Consider the following 16,622-nt stretch of genomic DNA (forward strand, 5'->3'; position numbering starts at 1 on the left):
TGGCTGAAGTGCAGAAAGCTGAATTGGACTCCTCAAGGGGCTTTGCAGCCACACCCAGCATGGAGCGCAGCACATCTTCCTCCGGCATCGCATCTTGAACTACAGGCAAGAAAAGATCCATCGCCCGGCGAAGCCGGCTGCTGTGAAACGGGACATTTACAGGAAGAGGAACAAACCATGACTTTTTTTTTAGCCCACTTCGTCCATCCTCCTGAAGAGTCAGATGCGTTAGTTCCTCCAGTGATGGCGTGTACCCATCGTCTGGACCCCGCAAAAAGCGACGAAACGTCGAGCGTACACCGTATTTTTTCACGGATGACGTTACGAAATCCGGTAAAGGCCCCTTATTGGGGTGCATCGTGACACCATCCTTTTTATCCTGCCAGACGGACGACACGGCTGTGCGTGCAATGTGATCCAAAGAAGAGGATGGGCCACAAACACTCGCTCGAAACTGCGGATCCAGACATTTCCCCAGAGCGGACAGCCCCACTCGATCTCCCGCAACAACATACTGCTCGTGATCAATGTTATAATTTACAACCTCCACGAATGAGGTTGTAGCGGAAAGAGCTCGAGCCACGAGCTCCACAAGTACGTGAAACTGATCGACCGCAACATCCAAGTCCTCTTCGCAGAGTTTCGCCCTTCCGGGATGACAGGCGTACATGACGTAATCATCACGATTTGCTGAAAACTGCTCAAGAGCGTAATCCATTAAGACTCCACGCTTGTATACAAGATCAACCGCGACTTCAGGTGAAAAAATACCTAATGCACACAGGGCTGAAAATTCTCCAAGACTGTGACCAGCAATGACAAGGGCAGATTCGACCGAATACCCCCGTGTCGAACGGAGATACTCCAGTGCTAACATATGCGCTGCCAACATGCATGGTTGTGTTAAAAACGTCAGCGACATGACCCCTTCTTGGGATGAAAAAAACTTTTTCCGCGGAGCTGACTCAGCCACGTTTCGATCCTCCAAAGAACCTCTTTTGCAAATTACACTTACGTCCAGTGCGTCATCGCGCACATGTATCTTTTGTGGGTTCACTGTCATGACCTCCTGTAGAGAAATGCCATATTTCTGCATCATCTGGTCCTTCATCTTTTCCCAGAGTCGAGCAACCGCGGGAACGCGCAGGTATTCCATAGACATTCCCTGGCGATGGGCTCCCTGGCCAGAAAAGACTAACGCGCGTTTCATTCTCGTTTCTTCAGCAATTCTCTTTTTTCTTGTTGACCTATTTCCTTACACGTACACGCGCGCAAACCGAATGCGACGATACCTTTGGTAAAATGTGAGTCTGTACTATTATCACAATGTAGAAAGCAGGTAGGGCAAAACGCAGCAAAAAACATACTGAAGTACCATTAATAGAGCATTATGTGAAAATGCCAAGATATTTGCAAGGTTCTTTTTAAATATCATGCGAGGGGATAGATAGATGGATAGAAAAAACTTTATACAGGCCCTCCTTCAACTTAGTTGAGATAGGGGGGCATCACAGTAGCATGAACCTTTTCGTCGCTCAACAGTATAGAAGCGCACAAATCCCCGACCCTTGTGTTCCACTACAACACGCCACGCGTCCACATCGATGGGTGTTGGCTCAAACAACGCAGTCGGTGATTCTTGCGTTAATCCTGCCTCTTCTCTTCCTCTCCCACTTCTAGAAAGACAAAACTCGGCAGATGGGAGATAAACACAAGAGATAATTCGATCGTCCAACAAAGCCAAAAGAACTGCCCGTCGATGCCACGGACATATGCAGAGTCTCCGCACTTCCTGTGTTCCCATTGGATGCATCGTTTGCCCGGCCGAAAAATACTGTAGAAATGTGCCTACAACACTTTCTGTAGCACCACAGATCCCCAACGTAAATCCCTTTTCCTCATCCTCAACCTCAACATGGGCCACAAGAGAAAACTCGTCATCTCCGCGAACAGTCCAAGGGGAGTAGCAGTGAATCGACCCTGTTTCTGGCTGATTGGGTGGCCGGAATATGTGAAGAAAGTCACCCCCATCACAACTGTAGGAGCGTAAAGGAAAGGGGGGTTCCTCATCAGCATAAATACTCGCAGTCTCTTCCCCAAAAGCAGTAGAATAGCAAGAAGAACCTGTCGTACCTCCACCATCGATGTGAAGGCGTCCCAAAGGGAAATCACCATCTGTGACATCATCGATGGACCCAGGTGCTAAACCGCCCATAAAACATCAAATCACAGGGCAGACCGTGACGCAAAAAGTAAATTTATTGGCTTGCAAAAAAAAAAAATAGCAACAACAATGAGAGAGAAAAAAAAGAAAAAAAACATGCGTCGCCATCTACGACAAAACATCAGCAGCAAAATGATGGTTTCATTGCTACTGCTAAAGAAAAATGGCTAGTTGTCAGCCTCATAAACCCACAGCAAAGACAACAAAAAATAAATCAACTTCGCACGTTAAAAGAACGTACAGGAACGGGCACCGGCACCCCGCTGCTGCCACCAAGAGACGACTTCTGCTGGACGTCCGTCCCCGCCGTCGATGTGCCTCCCACTACCGGCTGGGTCGCCTGAGGAACAGGCACCGGCACCCCACTGCTGCCACCAAGAGACGACTTCTGCTGGACGTCCGTCCCCGCCGTCGATGTGCCTCCCACTACCGGCTGGGTCGCCTGAGGAACAGGCACCGGCACCCCGCTGCTGCCACCAAGAGACGATTTCTGCTGGACGTCCGTCCCCGCCGTCGATGTGCCTCCCACTACCGGCTGGGTCGCCTGAGGAACAGGCACCGGCACCCCACTGCTGCCACCAAGAGACGATTTCTGCTGGACGTCCGTCCCCGCCGTCGATGTGCCTCCCACTACCGGCTGGGTCGCCTGAGGAACAGGCACCGGCACCCCACTGCTGCCACCAAGAGACGACTTCTGCTGGACGTCCGTCCCCGCCGTCGATGTGCCTCCCACTACCGGCTGGGTCGCCTGAGGAACAGGCACCGGCACCCCACTGCTGCCACCAAGAGACGACTTCTGCTGGACGTCCGTCCCCGCCGTCGATGTGCCTCCCACTACCGGCTGGGTCGCCTGAGGAACAGGCACCGGCACCCCGCTGCTGCCACCAAGAGACGATTTCTGCTGGACGTCCGTCCCTGAATTAATTATAACTGAGTGTGGCGGCCATGGTGAATTGGAGGCAAGACTAGCTGTGATATAAGAGGAGTCCGTTAGATTGTCGTAGACAGTTACCCTATTTGCGGCCCCTTGGCCCACCAAAGAATTTATTGTGTGGACTGGTGGAGATGAAGAAACAGCTCGAAGGTTAAACATTGGTGAGGGATTGTACCCATATTCAGTAGCGGCTGACACTGTTTGTCCATCACTCTTAGACGGTGATGATGGCAAGGGAGTATCAAAGGAATACCCTTGTGGGGAAGGCACTGATGGCTTTGGATCAAAAACATTAGGGTTCGGAACGGCTTTTGATGTCGATGCCGTCAAAGTAGAAAAGGGCGTGGCCAACAACTTGGATCCTGCCGTAGATATAGAGAAGGCACTTTCAACTGTAGAGCTTCTTCGCCGTGTGGATCGTCCACCGGATGACAATAGTGAGGAGGAAGATTCGCTGCTACTGCTACAGCTGTTAAAGTGAGAGGAATACGTTGTCTTTGACGACTTCGAATCAGCTTTCTCATCACTATGGTTTCTATCTATCGTTGACTGCACAATAATGTTGATACATTTTGTCAATTCTTGAACATCTGCGCATAGCTTTTTGATGAACTTGACATGCTGACTATGTAGGGTAGATACCCGCACATCCAGTGCCCGACAGTAAAGGGTTGTAATATGATGGAGATTCATTCCAAGACACTGCAATTGAAAGAGCACCTGATACGTGAGAAAATGGGCCACACTTCCCTCGCGTGGGAGGGGCAACTCATTTACAGGTTGTCTGCGTCCGTGAGCTTCCACGGGTGTGCTTGTGTGTTCCTGTTCAGATGACTCGGCAAGCTGATTGGCCAGCTGGATCACAACATTTGCGGATTGTAAGATTCTCTGCACCACACAATCGGCCTTCTCCGTCATAGGTTTTGTCTTCGCATTCACGTTAACTGCGTCTAGGGGCGTAAATTCCCGCCTCAGTGTGGCGTAAAGCATCTCGCAATTTGACTGAATCTGACACGCCACGTCATAATCCAGAATATAAAGAAGCGTTTTCTTCTTCGCAGTTGAACCCCTTTTTGTTTGGTCAAATCCATCCGCATTCTCTAGTCGACAATCACCTGTTCTTTTCTCTTCATTTTTTTGCGTCGGTGTGCTGTCAACCGCAATGACAGCTCCTGACGACGGTGATTTTTCGGGTGGGGAATCCTGATGGCCATACTGCTTCCTACGGTGACGACGTTTATTCCCCTCCCTGACGTCGGTGCCGTCCAGAACCACGCGAATAACAAAAGGCTTTCCGTTGACCGTCAATTTGGCACTCGGTGTGAACGGTGGCGCCGGGCCAGAGACGACGGAAGCAGCGATGGCTCCTGGAACCACCGAAGAAGAGAACATCCTTTCGTCAATGTGAACAACACGACAGGACATCTCCGCAAAACCCATCGTCTTACCGGCACTGTCACACATGGCGTAGTTGCCGTGACGACGGCCCTCAGCTGCTTGCGCCGTCAACACCGGGCATGGGCATACCCATGACACCGATGCCTGCCGCTGCCCCTCGTCGTACATGCGGCAGACGCACTGAGCAGGAAACATTTCTCTACATTCATCGTCATTCAGGCAAAATTCGGCCTTGTGGCACACGTTGTACGTTAGCGAGAGAATGCCATCGCCCGTGGAGGATCGCACAACGACACCGCCACCACCGCTGATATGTGGCCGAATAAAAATCTCCGGAAAGCTTGAGAAACGCACAACAAAAATAATCCTCGCCGAGGAACTCATGTTCACAAGACCATGAAGCCTCTTAACGGCTATCTCTAAGCGGTATCTTCGCCTCTGTGACGACATCCTTTTTCACCACCGAAAACAGCAGACAGCGACGATCTATTCCCTTCTTGTTGGGCTCCCAACTATGTCCACTGACGGTTTATTCCACACAGTCAGCTGCGCCTCCAGAAAAATTCTCAAAAACAAAACAAAACAACAACAACAACAACAACAACAAAAACACCTAAAATAAAATAAAACGCCAAGGACCCGGAGTGCCCACTGCCTTCCCCTTGAAATTTGTTTTCAATCTCTGATAGAAGAAAAAAAACCAAACCATAGAAAAGAAGTAAGAGAAAACCAATAAAAGAGAGCAAAAATAAACTGGAAAAAAAAACAGCCACACAAATTAAACGATTGCAACTTGAAGTAGGCTCCAAAAAGGAGAAAAAATATTTAAATACCAGACTAAAATGAAGAATGCGTGCCCACAAATATATAATTAGCCATCCCTGAGAGCAATTCATACAAGCCATGGTGGGTTCAGCCTCAATGTGGCTCAGTACTGGACGGCTAAAGGTCTTCATTTGGGTTGTTGTCGTCCTCCTTCTTCTGCTTGTACTTACCGCGGTGGTACAGTTGGTCTACCTTGTCCTTGAAGCTAATGCGTGCGTTTGGTACACTCCCGGCTGCCAATTCAGGTTTTTGCATCAATACTTCCTGGGTCGGTATTGCAGCCTTGTCACGAATGCGACCTCTGCTTGTCGCAATCTCCCCACGCTTGACAATTGAGATTGAGCTTTCACCGTCCTTAAGGCTCTTCGCAGACATTCTGGCAATCATTGCATCCTGTTGCTCCTGCAAAGCATGTGCCTTGTCCAGCTTGCCTTTCTTGCGACGCCTCATCGGCGCACTCGTGTCCGCAGGTGGTGCGGTAACACCACCAACAGAGCCAGAAGCGGAGCCGCCGTCGGTCTCGCTTAAAGCCGGCCGACGGGATATGGCCTTTGAGCCCGTTTTACCGCGGTCAATATACATGCGGCGACTAATTTCACGCTCGTTGTCTGTTTCCTCCATGCTGCGTGCCACCCGTGTGTCCTCATCCCGCTGCTCCTCTTCACGGGAAATGTCATCAATCGTTTCAGAGAGCGCTCGTGAGTCATCCTCAAGCCATTCTTCTAGACTTTCCTCCCTCGCACTTGCCATGGTGCGCAGCAACTGCTCCTCCACGCTGACAGAAGTGCTCTCGTGAGGCTGATGGGGTTTGGCCGTAGACTCTGGGTGCTCTGAGACGTGGTTCGTGAGGAGACTCTCGGGAACCTCCACAATATTTCCCTCGCGATCCTCAACCAAAGGCATTTGTCCAACAAAGTTCAACGGGTACGCCTCACTCTTTCCAGCGACGTACTTGTCCAACTCCCTCTCAATATGCTCCTGGACCCTTGACTGTGGAATGTACTGAATAAGATTCATGCTCTGCAGCCGCTCACTGGCGCGCTCGTACCAAAAGAAGAATTGTCTCTCGTGGAATTCGCGCAGTAGGTCCAAATGTTTCTTCTTGAGGGCTTGACGTCCTTCCGTCATTTGCTTCGCCTCCAGCCGCTTCTTTTCCTGTGCCTGCATCTCGTACTCCCACTGAGCAAGTTGGGCTGCCTTTGTGATGTTGTACTTGTATATGTACTCATCTGCATTGACACGGAAGGACTCAAGCCACTGGCGCTTGTATACTTTTCGTAGATGCTCAAACTGCGCCTCGTGGACATTGCGCCACAACTCATTTTGTTTCCACATCCAATGGCGGTAGGGCGTAAGGAACCCCGTCATCTTTCGCCCGTGATCCGATTTGGAGGGGAGATTGTAGTACGGCCGTAGCTGCCGCCGACACCCCCGCGAGCAGCGCATCATGGCCCAAGATTACTAAAACAAAAAACAACAACAACAAGAAGGAAAAAAACAAGAAAAATAGTCGTAAAAACAAGAAGTGCACATATACGCACACACACAGAAAAAGAAAATTCGCCCCCCCCCCCCCCCCCAAAATGCGCTTACTTGTTTCCCTCTTATTCCACGAGTAGATTTTACTGCATCCACGTACAATCCCGCACAGACAAGTCTTAGAAACATTTCAAACACCTTCCACACCACCAGCCGCAGTCTGACCAAGAAAAAAAATTACAACAAGATGTATGTATGTATATATATATATATATATGGTAATAACAACAAATTCAGAATGGGACAAAAAAATGTAAAATATTAGGACTTTTGTAGCAAAATGTAATTGCTATTTTTGTTTTACGCAGCAGGTGGTGACAACAACCGAGCTGCACGTTTCCCCAGAGCCTGTTTGACTAATTCGTATCCTTCCGGTGGATCTGGTATACGTAGGTGAATGGCTTCCATCAACAAATCCGCGTTCCCCTCCGCGGCCTCCGGAAATGGAAACATGGCGGCGAGTAGATCAGGGTGCTCCGGCTGCACTTTGATGTCACCAATTTCCCTGAAATACTCCACCTCGGTATTCTCCTCTACTATTTCCACCTGCTGTAGCAAGATATCCGTGAATACAGCACGCTGACGCACTTCTCCCCAACGTTTTAGAAGAAGTTCCCTCTCTAATTGAGAAGCCCGTTTATCAGTCTCTAAATGGTTATGTATCAAGTGCTCCGCGGATCTGGCATCGTTGCCGTAATATCCATCGGACTCCCTCAAATTCCCGTATGCGTTGCTTGTCACACCACCACCGCCACCAGACCCCATAAAGTAGCTGCTTTCGTAATCAAAGTTCCCATTCAACGCCTTGTTCATGTTCAGGTGCGATTCCTGCTCCAGGGCACCTGCCTCGTTGCCGTCACCCGTGACGGGGGGCACAGGCCCACCACACTGTCTAAAGCTTCCACCGACTAAAGCTCCATCAAAATCCCTGCGTAATGCGTGGAGGCAATCGGCACACACCCGCACGGGCACATGAATTCCACGCATCGGAATACTGCAGCTAAAATTTGAACAGTTTCCACAAAACACATAGCCGCAATTACGACAGTGATGACGCCGTGTGCTAATGGAGAAATTGACAGCACACGAATGGCATGATGGAGCCTCAGAATCTCTCTGCCAGCGTTCGCCCTTGGAGCCATTGTTTCCCATCCTTGCTTCTTGCTCAGCGTTCTCCTAAAGGAATTCTGTCCCGCTTGATTCCTCGGTAAACAACAAAAGGAACAAAAAAGAAACCGCAGCCACATATGCATACAACACAAGACAGCGTGACCGTCCATCTTCTTTCAAAAATAACAACAACAACAAAAAAACCACTTGCATATGCATGCATGCATTCATGCAAAAGATATAATCTTGCTTTTTCCTCAAAATAGTTACAGGAACGACACATTTAACCACTTGTCCTTTGCATCATACGCATCAGAACTGCTTGTGCTTGAAAAATTTAAAACTGAGGAAGACCCCTTCACAAAATAGGGCACATTTTTTACATTCCCCTGGCCTAAATTTGACGGTACACGAGTTCCCCTGTTACTGACCGAGACATCTATCGGCCCGTTCGGCGGGCGGCACCGCAGCGCTTGAGACCCTGATAATACATCCAAGTCCAAGTTAACCGCGGTTGCCCGCTGCTCGGGATGCACATGGTGCTGAATTCCATGAGGAGCGCCATGCTGGTCTAAGCGTTGCCCACCGTCAGACGTCACTAATTTCTGCTCCTTTTGCGGTCGTGGGCGCAAGGGGGTTCTCATCAGCATCACAGCAACGGCGTCGTGGTGAGTTTTCTCCAACTCGTCAAGGTCTGCAAGAATAGACCGCGTTGTTTTCCTCGCTGTGTCAGCTGGCGCCTCTTCCATACCTTTTGTCCTCAATTCGTCGTTTTTCTTGTTTTCCTCTTCACTTTTCTCCTTTTCTTCTTCAATTTCTGATTTCTGACATTTATTCTTCTGCATGGCGTGGCACACACAATCAACCATCGTTTCCCCGTCAAATTCCCCTAGCGAGTGAAGAGCGTCGTCCCGCTCCTCGCAACACCCATTCGGTTTCTGCGTACCGCCATCGCTGTCGCCGTTCACAAATGGAAACATGTCCTGTTCTTTTCTCAAAATGCATTGCGACGATCGCGCGGCACTAGCCTCATGCGTGTAGCGACTCCTGAACCCATCGTTGTGGGAAAGCTTCGCCCCAACATCGACTGGCTGGTCCTGATTTCTTCCAGATGAAAGGAATGCCACTGGCGTGGAACTGAAGGAGTCCCTTTTACCTTGAAAAGCCCCTTCACCTGATGCACAAGGCTGCGCCACACATTTGTGGCTCAAATAATCATCCCCAATGCGATTACTTCTCATGTCATTCTCCTTGTCATTGTACAGAATAGAGGCACCACCCCTTACGTCTTTTCCTTCCTCTGTTCGCACTGGCAGGGGAGATGCGTAGTGCAGCAGAGCCTCCACGGCAGCCGGACGAAAAATCGGGGGAGGGAGTTTTTGCATCGACGACTTTGAAGGACGCTGCTGAACATGTCTCGCCCCTTTCACGCCTTGGATGTCTGATCCGTCCTGTCTTTGAAGCGACTCTTGAAAACGGCGGACCATCGCACTCAACCTGTTTCCCGCCTCTGAAAACTGTGACCGCATGGCAAAATGCGCACGAATCTCATCAAAGGCTTCCTTCGCGTCCATGACCTCATCCGCCTTGTCTCCCCTGCAGCGGACATGAGCAATTAGGAGCATTTAGTAATATTAAAAATAAATAAATAAATATTAAGAAACACGGAAAAAATACACTCATTTGACGTCGATGCATGTGTTTTTGCGCATTTTCCACAAGAATAAATTAAGACTGTTCTACACAGACACGTGGGCCATCAAAACATTGCTGTTCAGCACCCACCAGCAAAAATAATATAATAATAATAGAATAATAATAATAGAATAATGACATCAACAACGCTAATCAAGCGCCCGAATGAAATAAGCACCTCAAAGAGACGGTGCATGCCCGGATTCACATGCATTCAGCACCTCTTCGGCCAACTCAAACTCTTCCAGCGTGACGGGTAACAACATATCGCTTATCGCATTTAGACTTGCAGGAATCGGTAAGGTTGAGTTGCGGTCGCCACTGCGGCCAGTCCTCTCCTTGTCCTCTTGCAACCCACTTTCATCAACCAAGAAATAGCCATCGTGTGTAAGCGCGTGGTGAAGAGCCACAGGTCGCACGGGCACTGAGGGCAATGCATCCCAAGACATCACAGGGGAATGTTCCTAAAAAACAAAAACAAACTACCAGACATATTGCAATGCATAACGTGACGACGGTGAAGAAAACAAAACACAAGCAGAAAAAAAAAAAGGAAAGAGAGAAGAAAAAGAGAAGTTGTATCCAACAAAATCAAAAAAATAATAAAATAAAATAGTCCCAAAATAAACAAATGGGTAGGCGTGTGCATATCCACTTAACTCTTTCTGGAAGCACATTTATCAACTGCCCCCCATTTCTGTTCTTCATACCCTCCTCTTCCTCGTTATATAGGCACTTCATATTTTAAGACTCTATGGTATTTCTGTTCACTCTCTTGGTGGCTAATAAAATCACTATTTGTGAAGACACAAGAGGTCGACGCCTTTTCTTTCTTTCTCAATTTTACTTTCTTGAGAGGCTCTTTGTAGGGGGGTGGGTAAATAATTAAAAAGAAGACAAGACATATATCTTTAAGGAGGCGTCAAAAAGGGTATCCGCGAAGGTCCATTGTCAGGATGGAAGAGGTTTCCTTCTGTTTGTTCTTCAGCACCCCAACAAGCAAATCTGCAACGTGATAGAGCTGGTCCTTCAGCGAGATGACGATAAACTGTGTCGTGTTGCAATTCTTCCGCATGTAGTTGGCCAACTTCTCGACATTTCCAGCATCCAAAGCGGCATCAACTTCATCCAAAACAAAAAATGGTGTTGGTGAAACTGCATGAACGGCAAACAAGAGTGCGAGAGCTGCCATGGTGCGTTCCCCACCGGAAAGGAGCTCCATTGGCATGTATCGCTTTAGTGGTGGTGTCGCGTGGTACCTCGTCCCCGCCAGGTACGGCTCCTCCACATCCTCCAGACTCAAGTACGCGGAACCGTGTACAGCGTGCGCGCGAGTACTCAGGGTGAGCTCGCGGTATACACGGTCCACATTTTCCGCAATTTTTTCAAACGTTTCCATGAAACGCTGTGTGCGGAGCTCCTTGACCTTCGAAAACTCCGAGTACGCCTTGCTGACCTTTTCACGTGCTTCCTCAAGATGAGCGGAGGAAGAGCCCAACCTATCCTCTGATCCAGCAAACCGCGATGCCGCCTTCAGGTTGGGAGCAAGAGACTCGGCAGCGCGCTGTAAGTTTTCCAGTAGGGTTTCTGTGCGTTGCTTGTAAGCCGCAAGGTGTGTCCTGTCAGATGCCGCCTCCTTTAGAGGCTCTGGAAGGTCTGAGAAGTCCACCACGACCTGTGCCTCCCTTGTAGCCGCGGACCGCTGAGATTGAGAGGGTTGAGATTGTTTGGTTGGCGCAGCAGCTGGAGCGTCCTCCGGCAAGACAAATGGCTCACTCTGAGTCAAAGCGCCGCTCTCTGCCGCCCGTGACCGTTTGACACCGCGGGCCTCAACGGGTTTGAGCGGCAACATAATTTCTTCCATCTGACATCGCCGCAAAATGTTCATGCGCTGCAGGCGAAGTGTATCGCAAGCGGCTTGAAGAGCCGTAACCCCTCTTCGCGCCTGTGCCAACTTGCCAAGTTCTTGTTCGGAGGTACGACTTTGTTGACGAATATCGGCCTCTAACGAGTCGAGCTGCACTTTTGCCTCACTGACGCTATCTCGTGACTGACTCTGCTTCTTTTCTGCGGTCTTTACAATTTCGCTGTATGCTGCCAGGTCCTGTTCGCATCGCTGAATTTCTTCTTCAAGACGCACACAAGCCCCTCGGAGATCGTCGATGGACTGCATGCCGATTCGCTTATGCTCTGCCTCCAAAGAAATTTCCAACTTGTGAACCAGCAGCTGCATCTGCTGCCGTTTTTCTGCCCTTTCCCTCAATATTTGGGCCTCATGACTCTCAAGCTCCAATATATTTGGAATGTTTACCCTTCGCTGAAATTCAGAAAAGATGCGTTCTTCTACCTGCATGATAGACCCGTGCTTCTCTTGCAATTCATGCAGACATCGTCTAAGCTCGGATTCATAAGTGGAGTGACGTTTTTCAATCGCACGCTCCTCATTTTCCTGATTTTTCATCTCTCGGTTCATGTTGGAAACTTTCTGCTCTGTTGCCTGCAACTCTGCCGCAATCACTTTGATGCGACCATGTGTAAACTCCAATCGTGCCTCCATGTCGCGGAGTTCGCATTGCGTCCGTGCCATTTCTGCCTCAGATCCCCCGGCCGCATCATTAAGCAACCGATCCCGTGCCGCACGCAGATCCTCATACTTTTTCTCGTCCCACTTTCGTGCACGGGACTGGATCGACGCAAGACCTCCCTGAACCGCACCATTCCGCATAAGAACAGAACCGTCCACAGTCACCACCTTAAAGCGCTCCCCATCCTCGCTGCCGTATGCAACATGTTTCGCCTCCGCCATTCCATTGCACACAAGTGTCTGTCCCAATGCATACTGCACTGCTGTCTCAATTGCCGTGTCATAACGAATCACATCCACTACAGGCTTACAGGTCCCACCAAACGTCCTCAGGCGGTCATTCACCTCCTTACCCTTCACCGAATCCAGAGGAAGAAACGTCATGGGTGGCAGGCGCTGCTCCTTTAGATACCGCACACAGGAAATGGCCGTTTCCGTGGTATCCACAACAACCGCTTCAAGGTTCTTGCCCAAAGCCACCGTCACCGCATGTCGATATTTATCATTGGGAATAGTGCAAAGATCCACGAGGCGTCCACGAACGCCATAAAGAGCACGTAACGCCTGCAATGCCCCGGCCATTCTCGACCCATGTTTGTCGTTTTCCTTCATAAAACGAAGTTCATGCAGCTGCTCCTGAATCCTCGCCAGCTCCACCTCCCGTTCTCTATTCCTTTTCTCTTTCTGGGAAAGGTCCGCCCGTTTTTGACTTATGTTGCTTGTAAGCTCCTGAACCGTGTCCTGAAGATCGTTCATGCGGTTTTTTAGCTCAGCCACACGTTCGTTGCTTCGTTGCACTCCTTGTTGAAGTTCCTGTTTTTGAGACCTGACATTCTCAATGGCTATTGTGCATTGTTTCTGACCCTCGACCAATGAATGCTGTTGCCGCTTGATTCTCTCCATTTGTTGTCTTAGCACCACGGTTTCGCACTCCGCCTCTTTGCGAAGCTGACGATACTCTGACAGCTGCTCCGCAGTTAGCGACCCACTTAGTGTCATGTGCTCCTCGTCTTCCTTCTTGCACCGCTCATCAAATGCCATTAGAATTGCCTTCTGCTGCTGCAACTGTTCCTCAATGCGTTGAACCTCACGTGACTGAACTTTCTCTGTCTTCATCAAGTTGTCCAATCCGTGCCGTTTCACTTCATGTTGGCGTTTCAAATGGTTCAGCGAGACCTTAATGCGTTCCAGTGTGTTATGTTTCTCCCGCAGCGTATCCGCCTCTTTGCGGATCTTTTTAAGTTCCTCCAAGTACGTCTTGTGCTTTTCGGCATACTCACGCTTCATTTTACGTATGTCTTCATCCGAGGCGATACTCTTCTCAAGGGCTGTGAGTTTTTCAGTGAAGGTATGGAGCTCCTGTTTCTGCCGCTCCAGGTTAGACTCCACGTAAAACAGCTGCACCAACGCCTCATCACGCCGCTCCTCACCAATGCGCCTAAGAACTTCTTCGTACTTTTCCGCCTCCTTCTTGTGAAGTCGCATTTGATTAAGAGCCACCACCGCATCACGTTTTTCAGCAGAGGCCGTCGTCAACTCCTGGTTTGCCAATTCATGAGCCTTCTTGCAGCGATTGTACTCCTCCCTCAGTTCTGCACTCCCACTGACTTGTTCCAGCAGATCCGTGAGCTCCCGTGCCTTTTTCTGAGCGATCGCTTCCACTTCGTGTTGAAACACCAAAAAGTTATTCACCCGAGTCCCCACATTAAACTTCGACATTGCCGCCAAATACTTCCGGTCGTCCACGGGCTCGCCGTTAATCTTATGCGTAATCCTCCCTCGTTGGTCCACCGCTCGTGTGAAGGAGATCTCAGTATCCCGACCTTGCCCCGCAGCTGTTGTCGTTGCTGTTGCTGCTGGCGATATCGGTGTGGTGTGGCAGAAAACGGCGGTGACAGCACACTCCTTTCGCTGCGCGCCGCGGTGGATTAGGTCCGTTGCGTCCTTCCCGCGCAGCGTTGTCGTGGCACTGGGACTCAGCACGAAGCACAGCGCATCCATGAGGTTTGATTTGCCGGCGCCATTAGGCCCGACGATGCACGTGAAGTCCTTCAGGGGCCCGATTGTCACATTGCCGGCGTAACTCTTGAAGTTGTACAACTCCACGCGGTCAATATGCGAGAGCATCCGACACGGAACGACACGCAATTTAGTTGATATTCCCTTTTCCTTCCTTTTCTTTCCTAACAAGGATGAGACAGCACGAAACAAAAAAAAATGAGATAAAAAGTTAATATTCCCAAAAATGCAAAAAAGAAAAAAAAATATATGAAACCTGACAACCGAGAAAGAGAGGGGGTGCGTGCGCACCCATAAATGTCACAATTACTTTAATGAACAACTTAGACAAGGGGCTCCCATTCGTTCTTGACCTTGTTATTCGATTACACGCAGCACGGCATCTGTGCCAATAATCTCCTTAACAATACGCAGGCACTGTCTGCCGTGACCGCCACACATGTATTTATAAATAAATACAAATATATATTTTGAGGAAAAAAAAACAAAAAGGGGAGGAAAAAAAAGAAAAACGCAAACATCTGGGCGTGATGTTCCTTCATTCTCCTTCATTGCTTTCCTTTTCTCCTCCAGAATGCTTCCTTCCTTCCTTCCCTTCTTTTTTTGCCTCACAAAGCATCAAAACGTGTCATTCACGCGATTCATTACGGCGCGCAAGCGGGTGTACACCTTTGCGGCTGGGCTTCCACGGATCAAATCGCAAAGGGCATCCCTTGCCACCCGAATGTTCTGCGTTGTTCCCATCAACCAAATGTGCGTGTCGGCAATGACGATCCGCGTCCGTGTCACATTTTCAATGGTGTACTTCGTTTTTCCGTGGGATCCGCTCATCCGCCCAATGCAACGGGAGAGGTTATCGCCATGCAAGTTGGCTCGCACATCCTTCACTTCAAAGCCCTCAATGTACACATCGTCCATACGCAACAAGGCAATGGCATCCTTCACTTCAAATCCTGCAACGACCGCCTTGACAAAATCTTCTGCCTTTTGAAGGAGCACTTTGCTGCTGTCTCCACCGTGTCCTGCAGCCTCCATGGTGGCTGGGCAGGTCCGCAGCTCAACGCACCGAGATTTTAAATTCATGCGGATTTCCAGTTTGCACTGCTCGACAATGGGGGTGTAGACCTCTAACCACACCTTCTTTAGGGGAGGAAAACGGTGGTGGGGAACCTTGACGCTACGCGTCTCACGAACAAACGCGCTGGCACTCTTCTCTTTCCCGGCACCCGGAGCACTAACGACGTTGGAGGACATCTTTGCCAAAGCGCCTTTTTTCCCCCTTTTTCCCTACAAAAGTATATATGCCTGGAAAGAAAAGTAACAATGCAAAAAAAAAAACAAAAACATTACAACCAATAAGGAAAAAGAACAAAACCAATGGCAACAACAGCAAACGAAATATATATATCATGGCTATCTTTTTTTCTGTCGGGAGAAACACCCACAAAAAACTAAAAATAGCAACAACAACAACAACAACAACAACAACGAAATAAAAGAACCCAATAGACACGAAAATTCACAGAAGCAATCTAACATCCAAAATAAGCATATGGGAAACAAAAAGAGGCAAAAAAAAAAAAAAATCACGTTCCATCTCAAATTCATGCGTCCACTCATCATAAAATCCAAAACCGAGTAATTTTCGCACCTTTCACTCGGGCTGACCCCGCAAAATCAGCTTCAGTCCAGTGCCAAACGAGCCATTTTATTGTTGTCAATTTCACTCTCGATATCACTGGAGGGTGCAGGGACGTATTGCATGGATTGCTCATCCTTCTTTGCTTCTTCATTGTCTTCTGAGACGTATGAGTCCGACGGAGTAGGGGTTTGGGAAAAATCTCCTGATCCACGGGTAAATTGCATGGATATTCCCTGCTCTCCATAAATTTCGGTCACCTTTGAACTGTCAGGAGCGTCTGGACGTTTTGCCTGCTGTGTAGCCGGAAGACGATCCGAGGACTGCGCTGGAGGGTCCTCTATATTTTCCATGGCACGCCGTACTACCCCCGGGGAGGACAACGCATGAGAGTGGTGAGGAAACTGCTGAGCTCCCATTGGCTGTTGTTGTTGAATTGGGTCATCATTCGTCCATTGAGCCCTCCGTGACAGGGCAGAGGATGGTGACTGAGCCAACAACCTTGGTTTTGGCTCCCTGAGCCCCATGGGCGAATTGTCGTTCGTTCCCATCGTTGGAGTCGCATCATGCGAACTGTGCGCCGCCATCATTTGTTTTTGCTGTTCACGGTATTGCTGGTTTCTTTGCATCAAAAACTGTTGCTGCTGGTACTCTC

At 49.2% G+C, this 16,622-nt stretch overlaps 9 protein-coding genes across 9 annotated transcripts, besides 16 other annotated features; all 9 read right to left on the bottom strand.

Moving 5' to 3' along the window:
- On the bottom strand, window positions 1-1,210 carry Tc00.1047053507005.4 (acyl transferase-like protein; the record flags this gene model as incomplete). The annotated part of the gene is made up of 1 exon (XM_803565.1): window positions 1-1,210. A coding segment is annotated over one exon (1,210 nt), but the record flags the coding sequence as incomplete, so codon positions are not given.
- Window positions 1-1,932: a sequence feature (heterozygous, non-Esmeraldo-like haplotype).
- On the bottom strand, window positions 1,849-2,187 carry Tc00.1047053507005.10 (uncharacterized protein; the record flags this gene model as incomplete). The annotated part of the gene is made up of 1 exon (XM_803557.1): window positions 1,849-2,187. One exon carries the CDS (start codon window positions 2,185-2,187, stop codon window positions 1,849-1,851), a length of 339 nt encoding a protein of 112 aa, XP_808650.1.
- Window positions 1,933-2,279: a sequence feature (areas merged during assembly that could not be assigned to a particular haplotype. This can correspond to areas where the two haplotypes were merged or to regions with more than two copies in the genome that were merged during assembly.).
- Window positions 2,271-2,319: a sequence feature (A-rich).
- Window positions 2,280-2,692: a sequence feature (heterozygous, Esmeraldo-like haplotype).
- On the bottom strand, window positions 2,439-5,006 carry Tc00.1047053507005.20 (hypothetical protein, conserved; the record flags this gene model as incomplete). Its single annotated transcript, XM_803558.1, has 1 exon — window positions 2,439-5,006. One exon carries the CDS (start codon window positions 5,004-5,006, stop codon window positions 2,439-2,441), a length of 2,568 nt encoding a protein of 855 aa, XP_808651.1.
- Window positions 2,693-2,895: a sequence feature (haploid, Esmeraldo-like haplotype).
- Window positions 2,896-16,622: a sequence feature (heterozygous, non-Esmeraldo-like haplotype).
- Window positions 5,124-5,168: a microsatellite.
- Window positions 5,499-6,830, bottom strand: Tc00.1047053507005.30 (hypothetical protein, conserved; the record flags this gene model as incomplete). Its single annotated transcript, XM_803559.1, has 1 exon — window positions 5,499-6,830. The coding sequence occupies one exon, from the start codon at window positions 6,828-6,830 to the stop codon at window positions 5,499-5,501; it is 1,332 nt and encodes a 443-aa protein (XP_808652.1).
- Window positions 6,842-6,906: a sequence feature (A-rich).
- Window positions 7,108-7,137: a microsatellite.
- On the bottom strand, window positions 7,221-8,072 carry Tc00.1047053507005.40 (zinc finger protein, putative; the record flags this gene model as incomplete). Its single annotated transcript, XM_803560.1, has 1 exon — window positions 7,221-8,072. The coding sequence occupies one exon, from the start codon at window positions 8,070-8,072 to the stop codon at window positions 7,221-7,223; it is 852 nt and encodes a 283-aa protein (XP_808653.1).
- Tc00.1047053507005.50 (uncharacterized protein) lies at window positions 8,297-9,655 on the bottom strand (the record flags this gene model as incomplete). Its single annotated transcript, XM_803561.1, has 1 exon — window positions 8,297-9,655. One exon carries the CDS (start codon window positions 9,653-9,655, stop codon window positions 8,297-8,299), a length of 1,359 nt encoding a protein of 452 aa, XP_808654.1.
- Window positions 9,660-9,689: a sequence feature (AT_rich).
- Window positions 9,823-9,861: a microsatellite.
- Window positions 10,246-10,338: a sequence feature (A-rich).
- On the bottom strand, window positions 10,648-14,436 carry Tc00.1047053507005.60 (structural maintenance of chromosome (SMC) family protein, putative; the record flags this gene model as incomplete). Its single annotated transcript, XM_803562.1, has 1 exon — window positions 10,648-14,436. One exon carries the CDS (start codon window positions 14,434-14,436, stop codon window positions 10,648-10,650), a length of 3,789 nt encoding a protein of 1,262 aa, XP_808655.1.
- Window positions 14,771-14,800: a sequence feature (AT_rich).
- Window positions 14,862-14,932: a sequence feature (CT-rich).
- On the bottom strand, window positions 14,947-15,582 carry Tc00.1047053507005.70 (hypothetical protein, conserved; the record flags this gene model as incomplete). Its single annotated transcript, XM_803563.1, has 1 exon — window positions 14,947-15,582. One exon carries the CDS (start codon window positions 15,580-15,582, stop codon window positions 14,947-14,949), a length of 636 nt encoding a protein of 211 aa, XP_808656.1.
- Window positions 15,638-15,727: a sequence feature (A-rich).
- Window positions 15,785-15,817: a microsatellite.
- On the bottom strand, window positions 16,012-16,622 carry Tc00.1047053507005.80 (hypothetical protein, conserved; the record flags this gene model as incomplete). Its single annotated transcript, XM_803564.1, has 1 exon — window positions 16,012-16,622. A coding segment is annotated over one exon (611 nt), but the record flags the coding sequence as incomplete, so codon positions are not given.

This window comes from Trypanosoma cruzi, genomic scaffold (genome assembly GCF_000209065.1).
Source record: "Trypanosoma cruzi strain CL Brener 1047053516807 genomic scaffold, whole genome shotgun sequence".
Lineage (NCBI taxonomy): Eukaryota > Euglenozoa > Kinetoplastea > Trypanosomatida > Trypanosomatidae > Trypanosoma > Trypanosoma cruzi.